Source organism: Ictidomys tridecemlineatus, chromosome 7 (genome assembly GCF_052094955.1).
Source record: "Ictidomys tridecemlineatus isolate mIctTri1 chromosome 7, mIctTri1.hap1, whole genome shotgun sequence".
In the NCBI taxonomy this organism is placed as follows: Eukaryota; Metazoa; Chordata; class Mammalia; order Rodentia; family Sciuridae; genus Ictidomys; species Ictidomys tridecemlineatus.
Genome location: NC_135483.1, coordinates 46,224,503 through 46,248,651, shown reverse-complemented (window position 1 = coordinate 46,248,651; position 24,149 = coordinate 46,224,503). Strand labels below are relative to the sequence as shown.

Genomic DNA, 24,149 nt, shown 5'->3' with positions numbered 1-24,149 from the left:
CTGCCAGACCTACAGACACACAGTTGCACTGGATTGGTTTACAGATTTATTGTGGAGACTTACAATGTGGTTTTGTTCAATCAGTTTTTCCAAACTATCTGCCTTACTCAGTTCTAGAAATGATCATCATGTCCAGAACAATAATAAATAACAATTAATAGTGTGTATGTATGTGTATGTGTCTATATATTATATATAATATATGCTTATATTATATAATACATAATATATATTATAATTATATATTTATTATTACTTATATAAAATAAGAAAATGCCAATTTTGAGGCAAGAGTGTCAATTTCAAGTTTCTCATTATATTAAGGTATGAGAAATGACACCACGCTCTTTTTACCCCCCTGGCAATTCCATGGGAAGATGGGCTACTATACACAATGTCTGAAATGAATACTCCAAATGGGCCTTTGTATTCTTGTTATTTGAATACTCTCTTTGTGAATGGCTGAGGGGCTACATTGTAGTTATTGTCATAGTATATAAATTGAAAGGAATTTGCAAGTATGATATATGTTCTAGTCATATCCATATCTTTTTTGGATTTGTTTTGTTTCAGTGTACGGAAATGATGGATTTTATATAATACTGAAAGGCCAAGCTCGACCTCGTGTAAAAGTGTATAAAAACCTGTTGGAAGACACTAAATCAACAACCTCTTTGCCATCACACAGCAGCTTTATTTTTGATGAAGACTTTCCAAATTCTCTACTTTCTGGGTTGTATGTACCTTCACATGACATAGTGGTAAGAGATCAATATTTGCTTTTTCCACAAGCAACAAGGTAACCTGATGGTTAATTTTGTCTTTTTCTGATATTTAGATCTAAATTATCTTCAATGTACTGCAAAAGTCAAAATAGTATATCTCTTAAAATAAATTGGGGTTGGGGTTGTGGCTCAGTGGTAGAGTGCTTGCCTGGCATGTGAGGCACTGGGTTCAATTCTCAGCACTACATGTAAATAAATAAAAAAAAGATCCATTGACAACTAAAATATATATTATTTTATGTTTTATATATATATTAATTTATATATATTAATTTGTATATATATATAAATTGAACTATCAATATTAAACTAGAAATTTGATTAAAATTTTTGTTGCAGAATGCCTTCAGTAGCATATTGCTCATAGGTAGGGGATGTGTGGTCCCTTTGATACCTGAAACAAGGTCAATGTGGCTGGTTCATTGACAAAGTAATGGTGTTATTTTGCATTAAAGGTGAGGTTACAGAGACTTGAGGATAGGGAAACAACTGATTAGCATGATCAAGTCAAGGATGTGTTTATCATGTTTATCTCAATGCTAAGATAATCAAGGGCTTGATTGCATTATAATAAAAAATTCGTACTTGAAGAAAATCTATTGCCTACATATAATATTTCAAGATTATCAGTTGGTAAATTGCCTCTGCCAAAACTCATTTGTTTGCATAAGTAACCCCTTATTCAAGTTCATGGTGTTCTACACATCATTGCTTCTGATGAAGTCATCTGTGATTGTGGAATTTATTTTACTCTTCTTTGTGGCTGAGTAATATTCCATTGTGCATTTTATTTATCCATTCATTTATTGAAGGACACCTTGGTTGGTTCCATAGCTTGACTATTGTCAATTATCCTCCCATAAACATTCAGTTTGGCTATTTCACTGTAGTATCCTGATTTTAAGTCCTTTGTTTATAAATGGAGGAGTGGGATAACTGGATCAAATGGTGGTTTCATTCCAAGTTTTTGAAGGAATCTCTATACTGCTTTCCAGAGTGGTTATACTAATTAGTAGTCCCACCAACAATATATGAGTGAATATTTTACCCCACATCCTCACCAACATTTATTGTTACTTGTATTCATGATAATTGCCATTCTGACTGGAGTAAGATTGAATCTCCATGCAGATTTAAATTGCATTTCTCTAATTGCTAGAGATGTTGAACATTTTTTCATCTATTTGTTGAACACAATTGTATTTCTTCTTCTGTGAAGGGCCTGTTCAGTTCCTTTGCCCATTTATTGATCAGGTTATGTGTTTCATTGGTGTTAATTTTGTTGAGCTCTTTTGTATATCCTGGTGGTTATGGTGTATCTGAGGTGCAAGTTGCAAAGGTTTTCTTCCCATTCTATAGGCTTTCTCTTCCTTTTCTTCATTATTCACTTGTTTGTGAAGAAGCTTTTCAGTTTGAAACTATTCCATTTATCGATTCTTGATTTTACTTCTTCTACTTTAGGAATATTGTTGAGAAAATCAAATCCTAAACTGAAATAATAGAGAGTTGGGCTTACATTTTCCTCTAGTAATTTCAGAGTCTCTGATATAATTCCTAGCTCCATGATCCACTTTGACTTGAGTTTTATACAGAGGAAGAGATAGGGGTTAAGTTTTATTCTGCTGCATATGAATTTTATAGTTTCCCCAGCACCATGAATTGAAGAGGCTATCTTTTTTCCAATGTATGTTTATGGAGCCTTTGTCTAGTATGAGCTAACTGTTTTTATGTGGTTTTTCCTCTTTGTATTTTATTCTGTTCCATTTCTCTTCATGTCTCTTTTGGTGCCGATACCATGGTCTTTTTGTTATCATAGCTCTGTAGTATGTTTTAATATCTGGTATTGTGATGGCTCTTGCTTGCTTCACTGTTCAAAATAAGGATTGCTTTGGCTATTCTGGCCTCTTTTTTTCAAATGAATTTCATGGATGCTTTTTTTTATTCCTATGAAAAATGGTCATTGTAATTTTAAGAGGAATCTCTATAGTGATTTTGGTAGTATGACAATTTTGACAGTATTAATTCTGCCTATCCAAGAATTTCTTTTCTTTAGTGTTATGTGAGGTTTTTTGTAGAGTTCTTTCCCCTCTTTTGTTATGTTGATTCCCATATATTTTATATTTTGAAGTTATTGTGAATGGGATAATTTTTCTAATTTCTCTTTTAGTTGATTCATCATTGTTATATAGGGACACAATTGATTTGTGGGTGTTAATTTTATATCTTGCTACTTTATTGAATTCATTTATAAGTTCTTTTAAATACAGAATCATATCATTGGCAAATAGGGATAGTATGTGCTCTTCTTTTCCCATTAGGTTCCCTTTAATTTATTTATTTTGTCTAATTGCTCTGGCTAGGGTTTTAAAGACTATGTTGGGTAGAAGTGGTGAAAGAGAATATCCCTGTTTTGTTCTAGATTTTAAAGGAAATGGTTTCAGTTTTTCTCCATTGGCTTAACATAGATAGAAGAAATATTCTTCACATTTTAAATGCTATCTCTAGTTTTCTAGTGTTTTGAGCATGAATGGATGATGCATTTTTTCAAATGCTTTTTCTGAATCTTTTGAGATAATCGTGTGATTCTTATCTTTATATTTATTGATATGAAGAATTACATTTATTGATTTCCATATGTTGAACCAACCTTGCATCCCTAGTATGAAACCCACTTGATCATGGTGTACTATCTCTTTAATATGTTATTGTATGTAATTTGACAATATTTTATTAAGAATTTTGCATCTATGTTCATCAGGCTTATTGGTCTGAAGTTTCCTTTTCTTGATGTGTCTTTGTCTGGTTTTCATATCAAGGTAATACTAACTTCATAGAATGAGTTTAGAAGAGTTTCCTTCAATTTATGTATTTTTTTCAATTTCATGGAATAATTTGAGGAGTATTGGTGTAAGTTCTTCTTTGAAGGTCTGATAAAATTTGGCTGAGAATCCATCTTACCCTAGGCTTTTCTTTATTGGTAGGTTTTTGATGGTGTCTTCATATCATTGCTTGTAATTGATCTGTTTAAATTTTCTATGTCCTCCTGACTTTTTTTTAGGTAAGTCATATATCTCTAGAAATTTGTTGTTATCTTCAAGATTTTCTATTTTATTGAAGCACATATTTTCAAAATAGTTTCTGATTATTATCTATATTTCAGTCATGTTGTAGTGATGTTTCCTTTGTTATCACCAATTTTAGTAATTTGACATTTCTCTCTTCATTAGATTGGCTAAGACTTTATCAATTTTATTAATTTTATGAAAGATCCAACTTTTTGTTTTGTTGATATTTTGATTTTTTTTGGTTCCAATTTCATCTCTGATTTTAATTATTTTTTTTCTTCTACTGATTTTAGGGCTGTTTTTGTTCTTCTTTTCCAGAGCTTTGAGATGTAAAGGAGGTTATTTATTTGATGACATTCTATTCTTTCAATAAATGTGCTCCATGCTATAAATGTTACTCTTATCACCTCCTTCATATTATCCCAGAGATTTTGATATTTTGTATCACTTTACTCTAATTATTATTTTTAATTTCATCTCTGATATCTTCAGGTATTCATTGGCATATATTCAACAGCATATATTTAGTCTACAGGTATCAGGGTAGCTTCTATTTTTTATTTCTAACTTTATTCTATTATAATCTAATAAAATTAATGATATAATCTCTGTTTTTTTTATATTAGCTAAGAATTTTTTTAAGGTATGTTCTATTGTAGAGAATGAACAGTATGGCAATGAGAAGAAAGTATATTCAGTCACTGATGATAAGAAATAGTCTATATATGTTAAGTCTAAATTATTAATTGTAATTTTGAGTTCCATAGCTTCATTATTTAGTTATTATTTGGAATATCTATGAGTGATGAGAGGGGCATGTTGAAGTTATCCTATTATTGTGTTGAGATCTATGTGACTCTTGAAATTTTGAAGGGTTTCTTTCATATACAGATATGCTCCATTATTTGGGGCTTCAGTGTTTATGATTGAATGTTTTATTATGTATAATTCCCTTAAACAGTATGAATAGGCCTTTTTTGTCCCTTACATGTGAATAGTAAGGTTTTTTTTCCCCATTCTTTTACCTTGATTCTGTTGATGTCTTTGCCATGAGGTGAGTCATTTGTTGACCTCGTCTTGTTAGGTCTTGTTTTATAATCCAATCTTACGGTCTATGTCTTTTGATTGTTGAATTTAGGCCATTTATATTTAATGTTATTATTGGAATATGATTTTTATTCCTTGTAATTTTGATTTATTTCTGGTTTTTAATTTGAATTAGTTTCTTCTTTGGTCAACTAGTCTTCTAGTGTAGTTCTTCAATTTGCTGATTTTCAGATTTTTCTTCATTTCCTCTTCATGAAATATTTTATTGACTATGTTCTATAGTATAGGCTTTTTAATTGAGAATTCTTTTAAATTTTGTTTATCACGGAAGGTTTTATACTTCTACATAAATTCTGAAGCTTAATTTTGCAGGATATAGTATTCTTAGTTTGCATCCATTTTCTTTCAGTTTTCTATACCGTATTCCCAAACTTCCTAGCTTTAAAAAGTCTGGACTGAGAAATCACCTGAGATTGATTTCTCTCTGAATGTGACTAGGCATTTTTCTTTGGCACCCTATAAAATTTCTATCCTTATATTCAGTATGATAGTCATTTTCATAATAATATGCCTTGGTGTGGATGTATTTTAATTTTGTATAATGGGTTCCTGTCTGCTTCCTGTTTTTGATGTTTCACTTCATTCTTAAGTTTGGAGAATTTTCAGATATTATTTCATTCAGAACATTATGCAGTCCTTTGTTTTATATCTCTGAGCCTTCATCTATCTATTATTTGTGAGTCTATCCATCTAACAATTGGTCTTCAGGCAGTAGAGTTTCTACTCTGTGGATTTATTGTGTCCCTGAAGGTCTTCTATACTTCACAGTTAGGGAGAGACTGTTCACAATAACAACCAATGCAAACAATTTGTATCATTAAATCAAATAGTTCTTGCTATGAAATCTACAATGTAGATTGTCATAATAATCAGAAATGACATGATTAGTTATTGCCCATGGAAAACAGTAAGTTTACAAAAGAGTTGACAATTTCAAATGATGAACAGATAGAGAACAGAAGTAAGGTATAATGTGATGATAATAAGGGAGGAGGAGAGGAAATAGAAGTAAGAAATTAAAGGAAGAGTGAAAAGGAAATCAATAGAGATTGGCTAATTAGTAGAGGAAAAGAGAAAGTGAGTTGAGGGAATGAGATAAGTGGGAAGATAAATGTATTAAATAAAAATTTAAAAATAGAAATAAAAAAGAAGTGAAAAGAAGAACAAATTTTATATATACTAATCAAATATCCTAGTCCTCAAAAAACTGATCCATGAAAAATAACTGCCTTCAAAAAATTTTAGAAATGAGAATTCTAGAAAATCAATAGATATGAATATGTTTAATAATCTAGTTAAAGATAGAGTTCATTAAGAGGAAAGAAGAGATGGGGGTAGAAAAGGGAATGCAGATTCAAGAGGTAAATATGGCAAATGCAGCTATGACTTAGGAGGTGTTTGTGAGAGGGGAGAAGAAAAATATAGAAAGTAAAAGATTTACAAAAAGAGTGAAAGAGAACAATAGAATTCAGCTGCTAGCAAGAAAAAAGAGAGGAAACAGAAACAAAGGGAAAAAAGAGCTGTGAAAGAGACAATAGAAAATAAATCCAAAATATACTAATCAAAAACCCTAACCCTCAAAAAACAGAGCATGTAAAAATAAGTACCTTCAAGGAATGCTGAAAGTGAAAAAGCAGAAACCAATAAGAACATGTACAAATGTATAAATGTCCATTGTTTATCAGTCAGCACACATTCGTGAACAAAACAAATACAAAAACAAAATAACAGACTAGTCAATGAGAGTATATGCATGCTTTCTGTGCTAAATTGTTTTTCTGTTTCTCAGCTTCCCTTCTCAGGGTGATGGTGTGAGTAGCTTTTGGCTTCACTTCCAGGATATAGTTGCCTTTGGGTTCTAAGAGATGAGTTTCTGCAAGTGAAGTTCCCAGGGACAAGGCATAGCTCTGCTATTGTCCCAGATGTTTTATTTCTTGGAAAGTTATCAGGCATTAATGAATCAGTGCACTCCTAGGACTGTACCCCACTACTCTGACCAGGGTACCACTCATGAGAAGGGGGATTTGGTTCTTCACTGTTTCTGTTGTTCAGGGATACTGCCCTTTTGTGGCCTCTCAAGGACTGTTTCTGAGCTCTGAATTCAGTCACTCCACCCATTCAGATTCTCCCTGCTCTGCTGGTCCTGTGCTCTGGCTGATTCAAGAGAGATGGGTAAGGAGGAGGCCTTCTCCAGCCTCTTTAACCTGTATTACCCCCAGGCAAAATGGTCTCCATGCCAGAAATTCTCCATGCCAGAGATTCTCCTGATTTGCTAAGCTCAGTTTAGATCTTGCAGTTGGCATCCTGTGGATTCCATCCTGGAACTCACAGATCTGAGTTCCTGGTCTGAGTTGGTGTTGCTGTCCCACTGATGTACCAATATTTTTCCAGGTTGGGCTCCCCTTGCACAGTAGGGAGACCTGGGTCAGTTTCAGGCACCAATTAGTCTAATGAGCCAAACAGCTTCTGGGTTGGCCCAGGGCAGGCTACCCCTGTGATACTGGAATTTCCCCATGACAAGGCTTTCCCAGCACTTTTCAGTCTTTTCTGACTTTGCTTGTTAATTTTCCCCACTCTCACCAGGAGTTAAGCTCCAATTCTATTTCTTATCGTTGTCTGATGTACCCCAAATTTCTCAGTCTTCAAGGCTCTCTGTCCAACATTAAATATTAATGGAGTACATCTTTCACTTACCTCACAGAGAAGTATTTTCTCGCTGTCCCAAGTCATAGAGCCGTGAGAAAAGTCTCTTTCTGCTAATCCACCATCTTGTCCTGCATTAAGTCTTTGAGAGCTGCTATAGTCTCTGTCATTCCACTTGAGATATAATACTGTTTATTTCCTTTCCTGACCTGCATCAGTAGAGGGACAGAGACACCTGTTTGAAAGGCATCCACTCAATCTTACTGTGATAGTTTTTACCACACAGACCATGAATCCAGTGTGGGCGTTCTGCTAATTCCCAAGTATTCATTCAAACTTCACATCTGGGGCCCATGGAAATTGACACAGACTATGTCTGTGAACCCTGCAGAGTCACTCTAAGGTAGAGCAGGACCACAGCTCTATAATTTATGCATTCTGCATGTTTCTTCACTGAAACAGGTGCCTTTCATGACATTTTATGTACTAAGGTTTTAATATCATGATTTCAAATTTCAGGGCTCTATTTCTTTCCAATCAAATGGATAAGAAGTATTCTAGATGGGAAAAAATGGGTCTACATTGAACAATGTCATTAAACTAATAAACTTCAGACTTTTAACCTGATCATCGTTTTTGTTTTATCAACTTAGCTCATTAACTGTGAAGATAAAATATAATAGATTTCACCAGTTTCACATGGTATTTTAGCAGGTATAATATCAGTGCCTTGATTATTCTTATAAAATTTGTATCTCAATAATAATAATAAACTTATTTGGTTCCCACACTCCTGCTCTTGTATATATTGAGCAAATAATTTACCACTTGTTTAATAATTTACAGAACGGGCCTTTTGTTTCAGAGAATTGATATGCATGTCTCCAAGTAGCCGTACAAGTCAAAACATACACACACACACACACACACACACACACACACACACGGACTCTATTTGCTGACTACATTTTGATGGAACCAGGGGACCATTCAAATGAAACATTTAAAAATTATTCTTGTTTTTAACAAAGGATATAAAAATGTTGTAACAAGAACAAGGAAGACTGTACATGATGAAGTAGGAGCTGTCCTGACAATGAGATCTGGGGAATTCAGAGGAATAGCAAGTTCAGTGTGACTTAGAAAGTCAAGAGGAATGTCCTGGAATGAAGGAACTGAATTATGTGACTAAAAAGGAGTTTGTAGATTAGTGAAGAATAGAGGCACTGTACCCTTGTTTTATAGAATTCCATATAACGTTGCACATAATAAAGGGGCTGCTGGCTACTTTTGTTCCCTGCCCACATTGTGTGGCCTTACATGGTTTCTAATAAAGCACCACTTTTAAGAGCACAGGTAATGGAGTCAGAGCACATTTTATAGCTCTGGAAACATGAGCAATTTAGACGCTAGGCTTCAGGTTGCTTATCCATAAAAACTGAATTAATAATATTACTTACCTTGTAAATCATGGTTTTAGAGATTATATAAAGCACCAAGAACGTGCAAGAACCTGGATTTGATCTCTAGCACACAGCACATCAAAAAAGAAAAGAAAAGTCAGGGGAGTAATACCTAACATACTGTGGAAGTTCAGTTTTTACCTCCAGCTGTTGTTGTTCAAATGATGCTTTTGTTTTTCATTCCTTCTCTTTTTCCAAGTTTCATTTTCCAGACTCTCTTATATCTTGCTGATGCACGACAACAACCTCTTCTACTTATGTATAATTTACAAACTTCTTCCATTCATCTCCCACATTGTCACTAGTGTGACGTTTGTAAAAGTCAAATGTGTAAGATGTTTCAGTCATTTTTAGTCACTTATAAAATTCAAATTCCTCTGCCATGGCTTCCAGGGTCCTTCATGAATGTGCTTAGCTCCCTAGTACAACCTTTGGACTAGTTATTATGAATGACTTGTAGTTCACTGCAAGTTTCTATCATCTCCATGTCTTTATATATTTTGTCCTTTGAACCCAGAATGGCAGGCTCTTGTGAGGTTTCTCAACAGTCTCTTAAAACTGATGAAGCTTCAATTGCTCTTTGAAACCTCCCCTCACTTTCTCTGGTGCTCTGATACAAATTGTTTATGCCTGTAGACAGTCCTGTTAACTTCCCTCGCATGACCTACTTTAGATTTAGATTTTCAGATTTTGTTTTGCTTTCATTCAATGGTACGTGCACTGAAGTTAGTCTGTGTATTACTCTTCCTTTCCCATGTGTGCATAGGTATAATGACGGGCATAGGTAGAGAATTCACTTAAAATAAAGCTTGTACAACAGGATAAGTAAAAGAAAGAACAAGTGAATTGACAGAAATATCTCAAGTAGAAAAGCAATGTGGTCAGGGAGAAATAGGACAGATAGTGAGGAAATCCTCTAGCCCACTGGCCTGTTAAAGGTCACTTAGGCAGTTGCAGGCAAGTTTGTAGTTTGTTTCTAGATCTTACTGGAAGAGTTTCTTTTATTAAGAGCATAGCAAAGAACTATACTAGCCCCTTGAAGAAAGCACTAACTCCATAAATTTTAGGAATTCTAATCTGGCAGTTTGAATTGTACTTTAGTTAGTCTCTTTTAATTACTGTTATTTTAAGGAAATTTAATGTCATAGTCACAGAAAAAAAAACCCTTTATAAAATTTTGAACAACTTTAATATATCCATGTCAGAGACAATGGACTCTCCTGCATATTTAATTACTTTGCTGTATATCAATGGATATGCTTTTCATTAAACCTTTTCTGTCATTCCAAAAAAAAAGCCTAAATAATATTTACACTAAAAATAAACAGCGTAATATGTGATATTCAATATGGATAGAAGGTTCAGGAAAACAATTATTATGTTTGTTGGTAACTTACATATAGTAAAAAAAATGATTATTATTTAAAAACAATAATCAAATCCTCTCTTTTAGGTTCCATTGATTTTTATGCTTGAATATGAAAAGGACAATTCTGTGTTTTAAGAAAACAGTAGAGAAATTTGATTTATATGTGAAGAAGTAATTTTGGCTGCTGTGGGTAGGTCAAAGTGGATTTGATAAAGTGGCACAGAAGGGCAAAGAGGAGAAATAATGAGGAGGCTCTAGTAATAGTCTACTTGGAAAACACTGTTTCCTTGAACACTGTTTCTCTACTAAGCATATATAGAAGTCAATGAGTTGGGGATATATTTTTCATGTAAAATGGTATAGATTGGACATAAAGGGTGAAAGAGAGGATTCAATGACCATTTCTATAATTTTGAACAGGGAACATTTCTGGATGCCAATATAACTTATTGGAACTGGTCAGACTCACATTGAAGAAGATTTAGGTAGAAAAATTTAAGTTCAAATTTGGATGTGCTAAGTTAGAGATTTGTAGATGCCAATTATATACTCAAATAAGTTGACAGTCTGAAAAGTGAGTCTGAGAGTTTAGGAGTTTCATGGTGTTGACTGTCTAGAAAGTCACAGGCATATTGGTGCTAAATTATACCAACAAAATTAGCCTGTTCTTAGGCAATAATAATATTGTTGTAAAAGAAGCAAATCTCTTTTACACCAAGAGATTATCATTTCATTTAGAATACCATATCTTCCTAACTGCTTCAGTCTTTTAGTTTGTAGTCTGTATTGATTTCTAAAAACATATTAAAACTTTCCACTATTCTCCTTGCTTTTGAGGATACATTTCAAGCTGCTTAATTTAACACAGAAGGTTCAGCCCTCTTCATTATCTCCTGCATCCTATTTGCCTTTTAATCTTCCCTCTTCTCTTAATTGTAAACACACATATACCATTCCAGCCATATCAATTTTCTTACCTACATGCACATGCTTCCCCTTTACATCATTAAACGTTATTTTTACCGATTACAAAAAACTTGCATAACAACGGTCAAGATTACTGGTGACATCTTAGCCTGAGATAAACACAACTCTGCGATACTGAATAGTTCAGTTCCCTATTCTTTTATCTATAAGTATTTTGTAAATGATTTAACTTCAAGTTAACTATTATGTATTGGGTAACACAATGGGCACTTTTAATGTAATTTAATTTTTATAAAAACCTTCAGAAATAAAGATAGGTAGTTAACACCTGGACCTGTTATCAAGGTCTTGGCACTTTTATGAGGGAAACTCACATGAAACTCAGGTTAATTCTTGTGACGAAATGAAATATATGCAAAAGGCTGTGAGGAAAAAACTATGAGAATTGAAATGAGAATTTCATCAGAGTAGAAAGGTCATTCCAGACTAAGGAACAACATACGGAAAGACACAAAAGTAGGGAAATGGTGTCATAAATGTTGCTTAGGAAGTAGATTTTCTCTTTTTTTTTTTTTGTATTGAAAATTGGATTTTTCAATTATTTTTTTAAATTTATATAGAACAGTGGAATGTATTACAAAGATTTTCTTCTTATTTTAAAGAACCATGTTTAGCAAGAAATTATTTTATTGGCCATGGAAAGTCATTGGAGGATTTTGTGCAGGAGAGTAACATGAGAAAAAATGCCTACCTACATTAAAAAGTTAACTCTGAGTGGTGTGAATTATGTAGCTTAGCTGAGAGAGGCTGGGGACAGGACAATTAAGGGAAATGATCGATGCTGAAGGTAATAATGGTCTGATTCAGGGCAGTGGAGAGACCAAAGTCAGAGGAGGCAAAGTGTTCAAGAAGTTACCTCATACTAAGTTGAGGATAAGTAAAACTAACCAAGAGTTCTGTCTCTAAAATATTTTCTAGAATTTGGGGGAATTTTTATAACAATTTCAACTAATCAAAAACTTTATGATTTATCTACAATTCATGTAGTGATATTGGGGAGACCATTACAAATTCTACCAAACTAAAATGATTAACATTTGTATTTAATAGAAAGTTAAGAGTAACTAAATCAAAGAGTAAACAATATTTGTTGACCTGTTATAAAATGTTATGACAAATTAATTTAACACTTAACAGTCTTTCAATATACAATTAGACATATAAGTCCTAATGTCTCTATTTAATTAAATTCTGTTTGCAACTAAAATTACTTATTAGATCTGTTTTTATTTATTAAGTGAAAGTATTAAAAATAATATAAGTATGCCTAAATATGTGCTGAATACCTACAACTACATATGAAATTCATTTTAGAAATTCTGGCACTAAATGACTATGTGTATATGCACATGTACTTATCTAATGTTTTGTTCAGTTAGTGAGATGAAAGATCTACTTTTTATATGTTTTTATAAAATTTACTTATCTTTTATCATTGTTATCTATTAATTTTAAGGTCAAATAAAACAATTAAGTCATCAAAAAACAATTCAAACTCCTAGGCTCCTTTGCTTAATGTTTTTGTAATTCAAATAGCTTACCTGAGCCCTATATTATTCTGTTGATGTAGACTTCTTAGCCCATTACTTATCTCTTCTGTTGTAGCCTGTTTGGGTTGCTGCAACAAGAACACCATAAACTGGATGGCTTATCAGTAACAGAAATTTATTTCTCATAGTTCTGGAGTCTGAGAACTCTTATCATTTAGGCCCTGGAAGATTTGGCATCTGAGGGCCTGTTTTCTTATTCATAGATGGTGCCTTCTCACTGTATCCTCACATGGTGAAAGGTGAACCACTTCCTTGGGCCCGTTTTATAAGGACACTAATCCTAACTATGAAGACTCTACCCTCATTCCTGAATCATTTCCCAAAATTTCTACCTCATAATAGAAATCCTTGGGGATTAAGATTTCAGCATGAGTTATGGGAAGATGTGCATTTAGTCCAAAGCATACTCAGAATCTTCATCTGATCTGATTTCTAGTACCATTTTGCTTATTCTAAAATTCCATACAGATGGAGTCCAGCATATGTATTTTTGTTTGACTTTTTTAATCAGTCTACTTTATAATTTGCACACATTTTAAGATATTATTAGATGTTTTATTTAATTACTGAAAAGTACTTAATTGTATGAATACACTATAACATAATTGTCCATTATTTTATTTATAGACAATTGAATATTTCCTAAACAGTGAGCATTCATGTACACAACTTTTTATGACAAATGTTTTTATTTCTTTTGAAAAAAATACCTAGAAATGAAGTCATTGGGTTTTAGGTTTGAATCCTGGTTCAGCTACTTACCAACCATTTGATCTTGGATATATTCCTAAACTTTTAAAAAATTATATTTCCTTACCTTAAATATAGATACAATAGTAACAATAGTACTAATAATATTCTACTTATAGAGCTGCTTTGATGATTAAAGATGACTTATCAAAGTGCTTACTTACCATAAATAAGAGCTTTATAAATATTACATTTGTATTTATTTAAGTGATAGCTATAAATTACCAAACAAAATTTATAGTCTGCAATTAACAACTAAATTTAAAGAAAAGATTAGAAAATAAATGTAGAAAAGCACTTGCAAAATTCAATATTAATTCATTATTAAAAACTCTCAAGAAATCAGATATAGCAAGAATGTACCTAAATATAAAGACCATGTCAATTTTGCTATATCTATTCAACATAGTATTGGAAGTCCCAGCCAGAACAATTAGGTAAGATGCAAATGTAAAAATTATCCAAATTGGGAAGAAATATGATTTTATATATAGAACCCAAAAGACTCCATTGAAAATCTGTTTGAACTGATAAATTATTTTTAGTAAAGTTGTAAGACAAAATCAATAGGCAAAAATCAGCAGAGATTCTGTATTCTAACAACAAACCAAATGAGGAAGAAATCAAGAAAATATTTCCATTTTCAAAAACTAAAAATAAAAATTAAAAAAACAGAGTGAATTTAATAGGAAAACTATGACACATTGGTGAAAGAAATAGAAAATGACACAAATAAATGAAAGATGGAAAGATAGTCTGTGTTCATACATTGAAAGAATTGATGCTATTAAAATGTTCATAGTACTCCAGATGATCTGCAGATTAAATGTAATCTCTACCAAAATTTATTTTTTTTGGTTATCTTTTATTGATTTTATTTTTTTAAATACACAACAGCAGTGAAATGCATTACAATTCTTATTACACATATAGAGCACATTTTTTTGTGTCTCTGTATATAAAGTATGTTCAGACCAATCTATGCCTTTATACATGTACTTTGGGGTTTTTTTGCATTACAATTCTTTATACATATATATGTCACAATTTTTCATATCTCTGTATATAAAGTATGTTGATACCCAATTCAAGTCTTCATACATGTACTTTGTATAATGATGTCCATCAAATTCTACCATTCTTGCTAATCCCCTGCCCCCTCCCTTTCCCTCCCACCTCTCTTCCCTAAATAGAATTAATCTAATTCTCCCAAGCTCTCCCTCCCTACCCCTCTATGAGTCAAACTCCGTATATTAGAGAACACTCTTGGCATTTGTTTTTTGGGGATTGGCTAACTTCACTTAGCATTATCTTCTCCAACGCCATCCATTTACCTGCATGCCATAATTTTGTTCTTTTTAATGCTGAGTAAAATTCCATTGTGTATTTATGCCACTTTTTTAATCCATTCATTCACAGAAGGATATCTAGGTTGACTCCACAGTTTAGCTATTGTGAATTGTGCTACTATAAACATTAATGTGGTGTGTCCCTGTAGTATGCTGTTTTTAAGTCATTTGGGTATAGACTGATGAGTGGGATAGCTGAGTTGGCAGATTTACAAGAAATCTCCATACTGCTTTCCAAAATGGCTGCACCAATTTGCAGTCTCATCAGCAATATATGAGTGTACTTTTTCCCCACATCCTCACCAACTCTTATTGTTGTTTGTCTTCATAATAGCTGCCATTCTGACTGGAGTGAGATGATATCTCAGAGTAGTTTTGATTTGCATTTCTCTGATTTCTAGAGATGATGAGCATTTTTTCATATATTTATTGATTATTGTATATCATCTTCTGAGAAGTGTTTGTTCAGGTCCTTGGCCAATTTGTTGATTGGGCTATTTGTTTTTAAAATTCTAATGACATTTTTCATAAGAAAAGGAAAAGAAAATAGTCTTAAGATTTGTATGGAACTAAAAGAGTCTAAATAACCAAAGCAATCTTGATCAAAATGAACAAAACTTGAGGCATTATGCTAGCTGACTTCAAAATATACTACAAAAGTATACTAATCAAAGAGCATGGTACTGGCATATAAAACAGACCCATAGATTAGTGAAACAAAATGTCTCAGAAATAAGTTCATGCATTATATTGATTTTCAACAGAGAAACCTTGCCAAGAACAAATAATGGGGAAAAGACTGTGTCTCTTAGATAAATAGTACTGGGAAGAGTGGACATCCATGTGCAAAAAAAAAAGTTGGACTCATTTCACACCATATTCAAGATCAGTTCAAAATGGATTAAATACTTATGAAAATCCTGGAAACTATAAAATCCCTAGAATTTAGTGAAACCGATTTGTTCATACATATATTATGGATGTATATTTTGTTGATTTAGGGTGGAAACATTTTGTTCAAGTTGATCACTGGACAATAAATACAATACAGTGCTAAATATTCCTAAATTGTGTTTTCAGCACAATCAATATCTTTTCTAGAAGATATTTGGGCTATCAGTATCTTACTCACACTGCCCAATGAATCATCTCAGGTTTCATCAGATAGTTAGAAAATATTGCAGTCATGGTATAAGCAGGCTTTTATAAATGGTTGTTCCCACTGGAGAAAGCATGCATCTTTTTATAAAGCAATCAAATAGCAATTTTATTATTAGATCTAGAATAAAACTAAATTAATGATTTCAATTGAGAACATATTCTAATTTAATTTTGGGATCAGGCAGACTATTGGATCTTCTGGACAGTAAAGACAAAGTTATGTTTTATAAGAACAGGATTTGACCTGTAAGACAATAAATTCCTTTGCCTCCTAAATTCTTATAATGGGTACTTCCTGGCTTCCTGTTTATGCTATTTTCTAAGTTCAGACGCCTTAATTTTTTCCCTTGCCTCTCTATACCCATTATCCCTCAAAGACTCATTCCAAATCTGGTTTTCTATTAATCATCTCCATTTTATCTCTCATCTATTCATACATTGTTTTTAATGGGTTCTCTCCTGCACTTAGATGTTGATCTCCCCTGACTCCTAACCCCTGGTGTCAAGGTGACTTCCTTGAAGTCAAAGCCCAGTATCAATAAAGTGTCTTAAAGTGTTCAATAAGAATAAATTAAATTAAATTCAGTTTAATTTAATTAGGGCTTTCAATATATCAAAGATGAACTGTGAAATGAGTTTTGATTTAACTAAATTGCAAGTGATAAAGGATTTAATCCACAGTGATTAAAAGGACCTGTTTTTATATACTACATTTATGTTACATAAATTGGCTGTTTAAAATATATGTGTTTGTATAAATACTAGAATATTTTAAAGTTCATAACTAAAAATTTCGGAAGTTTTTGCTATAATGATGAAATAGGAATATAACATTTAACTGTTTCCAAAGTCATTTAAAAATTTTAATAGAGATAGTTTGTGATTATAGTTAAAACATGAAGATATTTCTCATTGATATATAGAATGGCCTTTTATTTTCACAGTTAAAATGTGGAATATAATTAAAAATGCACATTAAGTCATAGCCAATTTATAACTATTTGAAAATAAATTAACGAAAAAATAAAAAATTATACTGTATATAAGAAAATTTTACAACTGCTCTGTTAAAAAAAAGCAATGAAATGGTGATGTTTATTGGTCTGTTTACTGATGCTTTTTTAAAAAATCATAAAATAAAAGGATTTCACATATAGATGTTAATTCATATAAATTTTTCTTCATAAGCAAAATAGAATTAAAGCTTTCATATAATATTTTTCATATCTTTCCCAAAATTTGTGTTAAAAGATGCTTTCTCTTTGATTCCTTGATTTATTTATGAAGAGATCCGAATGTCTTCAAGCTTGCTGTTGTCTATCTCACAGTTTTAAGTAGTGGATTTTCAGAACTTCGATAATTTACAGTTCATGTAAGATTAAAACCCTGCTGAATTTGGAGGTTGTAAGATAAGAATGGTTTCTGGTTTATGGGTGCTGCCTATCTACTGTGAAAGGGCAGTTTCGTATTTTGCTCACACTACCCCCAGATTTTCATTGTCCTTTGTTTATTAATTTGTAAGACATTTGAATATAGTAGTGATTTTTCTTTTTTCTTTTTTATTACACATGTTGCAAATGTAGACTTGCCATGTGTTTTGTTTGAGTTTTTACATTAGGGTACATTTATCATTATTGGTATATCAAAAATTTTTTTAGTCAAATTTGTTGGTTTCTACTTTACGGGCATCTTGAATTTCTCTGCTGCCATGATTTTATAAAATATTTACACTTTTTCTATTTTTTTTATTGGCTCATATTAGTTATACAAAACATTGGGATTCATTTTGACTTCATTATAAATGCGGGGAATGTAATTTGCCCTAATTCAATCCTCAGTACTTCCCCTTACACTCTCCTCCTCCCTCCTTTTGTTCTTTCCCTCTACTCTATTCATCTTTCTGCTACTTACTTACTGATAGATTGTTTTTTAAAATTAGTGTCTTGTGGATACATACATACATACACACAGACATACACACACACAAAGTTTGGTCAGATTCATTCCATTATCTTTCCCTTATCTCATCCCTCTTCACTACCTCTCAATCCCCTTACTCTGCTCCACTTATCTTCTTCTATTATGATGGAAATCCCCACTTTGTGTTTATCTCCTCTCTCTTTATCATTTTTAAAATTTAGTTTAGACTAGCTTCCACATATCAGCAAAAACAGTGTACTTCTAATTTCCTGGGACTAGCATATTTCACATAGCATGTAGTAAAAATTCCATTCATTTACCAGCAAATCCCATAATTTTATTCTCCTTTATTAATCAGTAATACTTCATAGTGTATATGTACCCTATTTTCTTTATCTATTCATATGTTTAAGGGGGGTTCCTTTGTTAGTTTCATAGCTTGGCTCTTGTAAATTGTCATAAATATTAATGTTGTTACAAATATTAATGTAGTTGCATCCCTAGAGTGTGCTGGTTTTAGATCTTTTGGATACATACCAAAGAGTGAAATAGCTGGATCATATGGTAGTTCCAGTCCTGTTTCTTTGAGGAATCTACATATTGTTTCCCAGAATGGTTGCATTAATTTGTAATCCCATCAACAATATACGAATGCACCTTTTTCTCCACCCCCTTGCCAGTGTTTATTATTTGTGTTCTTCATAATCGACATTCTAATTGGAAAGAGATGAAATCTCAATGGGATTTTGATTTGCATTTCCCTCGTTACTAGGGATGCTGAACATTTTTTCATTTATTTGTTCGCCATTTGTATTTCTTCTTTTGAGTATTGTCTATTTAGTTTCTTTGCCCATTTATTGATTGGGCTATTTGTTTATTCAGTGTTAAGTTTTTTGAATTGTTTGTGATTCTTTGTATATTCTGCATTTATTCTCAACTTTGTTAATTTTGGCTCTGATAGTAATAATTTCCTGTGTTCTGCTTATTTTGGTTTTAGTTCATTCTTTTTCCAGGGTCTTGTGGTATAATATCCGATTATTTATTTGACATCTATTTTCTTGATGTGTAAGCTTTCCTCTTGAAGTGCCTTTATACTGTCCCAAAATTTTTGATATATCTGATGATTATTATCATTTGTTTCTAGGATTTTTTTTCTTCATTTCTTTTGCTATCCATTCATAATTCAGAAGTGTACTATTTAATCTCCAGATGTTGAAGTGGTTCCTGTTTTTAATATGGTTGTTGATTTCTAATTTCATTCCATTGTGATGTGTTAGGATGCAAGAAATTATCTCTACTTTTTGTATTTGCTAAGATTTGCTTTTGACCTAAAATATGCTAAATTTGAAAAAAATGCTGAAAGGAAAGTGAATTTAGTCATTCATGGATGAAATATTCAACAGACATCTGTTAGGTTCATTTAATTAATAATGTTTTTTAGTTCAGAAGAACCTTTACTTAGTTTATGTGTGGTGAATGAGATTTGTTAAAATCACCGATAATTATTTATTGTGTTCCATTTGATTCTTAATATTGAGGGTTTTTTATGTACATATATGAACTATCGTTTGGGGCATAAATACTTACATTCATTATATCTTGTTGGGTGATTCCCTTAACCAGTATCAAGTGACCTTCTTTGTCTCTTCTGATTAAGTTCAACTTTATCTGTTATGAGAATAACTACCTCTGCTTGCTTACAATCACAGTTGCATGGATATCTTTTCCCGTCCTTTGACCTTCAGTTTGTGAATGTCTTTGTATGATGAGTCTCTTGTAAACAACATATTGTTGGGTCTTGTTTTTATTCCAATCAGCCAATCTAAGTCTTTTGATTGAAAAATTTAGACCATTTACATTCAATGTTTTATAGAGGTGATTCTTTTCTGTCATTTTGATATATTTCTAATGTTAAACAGGTTTGATTCTCCTTTAATTGACTATTCTTCTAGTACAATAAATTCCTATGCTGGTTTTCATTTTTATTCTTTATTTTTTCTTCATGAAATAATTTGTTTAGGATGATTTAATAGAGTAGGCTTTATGGTTATGAATTCTTTCACTTTATGTTTGTAATGGAAGACTTATTTCATTTCCAATTCTGAAGGGAAATTTTGCTAAAGATAGTGATTTTGGGCACCCATTTTCTTTCATAGCTTGGTATATTTTAGTTCATGTCCTCATGGCTTTCAATATCTAGATTGTGAAATCAGTTGAAACCTGAATTGGATTACCTCTACATGTGACTTGCTATTTTTCTCTTGCAGCTTTTAAAAATTATATCCACATTCTGTATATTAGTCATTTTCATTATCATGTGTCTTGGAGAAGATCTATTCTAATTCGATTTGGAATTCTGTATGCCTCTTGTGTTTAAATTTCCATCTCATGCTCAAGATTTGGAAAATTTTCTAATATTATTTCATTGAAAAGAATGATGTGATACAGCAATCTATATACGGGGTAAAGTTGGGAGTTCATAACCCGCTTGAATCAAACTGTGAAATATGATGTATTAAGAACTGTGTAATGTTTTGAACTACCAACAATAAAAAAAAAAAGAATGTGTATCCATTTAGTTTGTATTTCAGAGCTTTCATCTAGGCCATTGATTCTTATATTTGTTCTCTTAATAATATCCCAGATTTCTTAATATTCTGTTCAAGGTCTTTAATATTTTTTATTTATGGCCAATTTATTTTCAAGATTATCTAATTTGTCTTCAAGTCCTGAAAATTTATCTTCAAAGTAGTCTAATCTACCAGTGATGCATTCCATTAAGTTTTTAGTTTTGTTTATTGAGTCTTTCTGTTCCAAGATTTTTATTTGATTCTTTTCCAGGACTTCTATTTCTTTATTGAAGTGGGCTTTCACTTCCTATATTTTCTTTTTAATTTTACTTCTATATCTTCTTTTAGCCCATTGAACAATTTAACTGTGAACTTTCTAAATTCTTTCTCTGACATTTCTTCCACTGTGTTCTCAATGCAGTCAATTATTGAAGTGTTAAGGGCTATTTGGCTGATTCGTTCACTCACTCTTTCATATTCCTTGTATGTCTACCCATTTATTAGGTTGGTTATCACTTCTTATTTAAAACAAGGGACTATTTTGTAAGTTTCATTTTCTTAGGAGCCCTGGGTTGAGTGAATATCCAGGCATTAATACTTGTACTCTCTATGTGGCCTCTTCTGATACTATTGGTAAGCATCCCTTTGAGAGAAGCCACTGAACCCTATTTACCATAATTTCTTCAAAGTCAAGCCATATGCTATTCAAACTTATGAAAATCAAAAACTTGTTGATATTGTTCTCAACAGTTTGTCTAATTCAGGTATAAATTTGTAGTAAAGTTCTAGAATAGGTTGGAAATTAGTTATTAAAGTAAAATTGCTATTACATTATATGGGCATTGAAAGAGGGAAGGAAGATTAGGCAAAAAGGAGAGAACAAGGAAAAATAGAGAAAAAAACCCCACACCATACACAACAGGGTAAAATGGAGAAAAAAGATGGATAGGGGAATTAAGCCAGTGTCAGATAGTGTAAGAGAATAGGGGTAAGAGGATCAACTAAACACCAGAGCTAAGAAAACAAAGATAGATTCCAACTAATCATTAGAAGAAACACATTCTTTATACAGTTAGAAGAAATACATTCAAATAGGTTGAAGGAACAATGTTGCCTATTAGGGTAACAACTATGAATCAAGATTAAAAAATGATATATATGATCAAAGCTGATGTTAGATTTATTTATAGTAAACCATGTCAAGATGAAGAACGTTCTTGTTGAATCTTGGTTTGGTTTCATTAGGAATTGAGATATTTCGATGATGTTCATTATTCTCTGGCTTTGTATCCTTCCAGAGGTGTTGGAACAAGGATCCACTCTCCTAGTTACTATGGACCTCCAACCAGCTGATTCTGATTTGGCAGCTCAAGGGCCTGTGACTATCTGCTTGAAGGGTGCAGTTTCATGTCTGCTGGTTGTTTCTATTGTGTGCTGAAATTCAGGATACAGGGCTCTAGTCTGCTGGTATTATAGCTGTGGGTTGCTACATACTTGTGCATGCCTATATGGTTCTTTTCAAGGTAGCATAGAACCTCATGCTGTTTATAAGCACAGATCTTGTGGTTTTGAGTTCTCTGAGTAATCTGTGGTGGAGAAGCGTTCCCTCTGCTGATGTAGCTCTCTAAAGTACTAATTACTGAATAGAGACTCAGCTGATTTGCTGAGTTTTAGCTTCCACTATTCCAGGTTGTGAATGGTGGACTCTGCTTCTCTCTGCTGACTGTGATTGAAGCAGTATCTCAACGGTGTCTAGACCTCAATTGCTGTCACAGGTGAGGCTGAGTGTCATTGTACTCTGCTGTTGTATTAATCAGAGTTCTCTAAAGGAACAGGATCAACAGGAAGTATAATTATAAAAAGAGGACTTATTAGGTTGGGTTATACAACCAGAAGCTGGGTAGTCCACAATGTCCATCTGCAGGCTGGAGAACTGGAAGAACCAGTCCAAGAGCCCCAGAACAAGAGACACATCAACAGTGTTACCCTAGTATGAGACCAAAGGCTTCTGGAGAATAACTGGCAGAGTTCGCTTTGGAAGAGTGAAGAATGAGAGTCCCATATCCTCAATGACCCCAGCAGCAATCAAGAACCAGTTCAAGAAGAATTGAGGTTGCATCTACTGCTGCTCCTTTGTTCTTCCAACTTTTATCCATCTAAGCCAACATCCTATTGGATGGTTATCCACACTTAGGGAGGGTCTCCATTTCTGTTGGTTATCCCACATGCCAATCATTCCTTGACACACTTTCACTGACACTCCCACAAGCCTCTTAATCCTGTGCATCTCTTAATCTAATCAACTTGACAATTTAAATTAATCATTACAACTGACTTGGACCCAGCCAAATTTCTACTTTGACTGACCTCCCAATGGGTATGATAACAAACTGGTGATCTTCCCTTTTTCCTTCCTGGGACTGGGCCAATTTCTAGTCCTGACCTTATGCCAGCTGCTGCCCTGACCTGGAGACAGACTCTATTTGACAATGGATATCCTTGTAGCTTCCCATCAGGAAAGGCCCCACACAGACTTTATGGTTCTTTTATCATTATAGATATATCAAATTGTTTTGTATTAAATGTGTTGATTTCTACCTTCAAGGCATCTGTGTTTCACTGACATCATGATTTTATAAAAATATATTTCTGAAAAATATTTTGACCCATTCATTTATTGAATTTACTTTTATAATTGGAGCTTTTGAAGACACAAAATATATTTTCATGTTGTATATAATGTAACTGTAATTTTTCAATTGTACATCCTATTGATTCAATAATACCACTGAATTTATAAGTAATTTTAAATTAAATTTTAGATCTTTGAATTGGAAAGTATTTTATTAATTAAAGTAGAAATATTAGCTGCATAATTAATACATTTTTATATTAATACACATTTATTTGTCAGCTTGATGTGTTTAATCTAATTCTGAAAATTTTTGATTAAAATGATCCAAGTGAGAATTAACTTTAATAAAACTATGCTCATTCTTTAAAAGGGCTTTAAATTATACACTAAAATTTGTTACTTTAAAAGTTTTCTTTTTTAACCTAAGTGTTTTTGGAAAACTTATTAGTTGCATTTATTTTGGTAGTGTTTGATTTCCCATTAAAGACAGTGTTTATATAAAAAGTAATTATTATGCAATGCTCATCATATACTAGGTTCAGTTAGAGTCCAGTGGATTCTTGAACTGCTTCATTTGCAAATTTGTAACACTTTTGTGCCTAATTCATCTTTATGAAATTTTCTAAGACTATTGTCTTTAAGATTGAAATTCTTTTAGGTTTTAAAAATTTTTTCGGTGTTTTTATGCAAATTGCCTTGGGATTCTTTACTATTTTAGTTCTAAATTTTTTAACAAGTCCAAAATGATGAAAAATTGAGGAAAGAATGCTCTGTAATTTTTATGTTGGAAAGTTT

At 32.4% G+C, this 24,149-nt stretch overlaps 1 protein-coding gene across 1 annotated transcript in view; it reads left to right on the top strand.

Annotated features, from left to right (window-relative positions):
• The window catches only part of Cnbd1 (cyclic nucleotide binding domain containing 1), a 315,836-nt gene that overhangs the window by 222,498 nt on the left and 69,189 nt on the right, over positions 1-24,149 (top strand). The window contains exon 6 of the mRNA XM_078016396.1: positions 574-761. Coding sequence (XP_077872522.1) covers positions 574-761 — 188 coding nt within the window. The remainder of the gene's footprint in view (positions 1-573; positions 762-24,149) is intronic.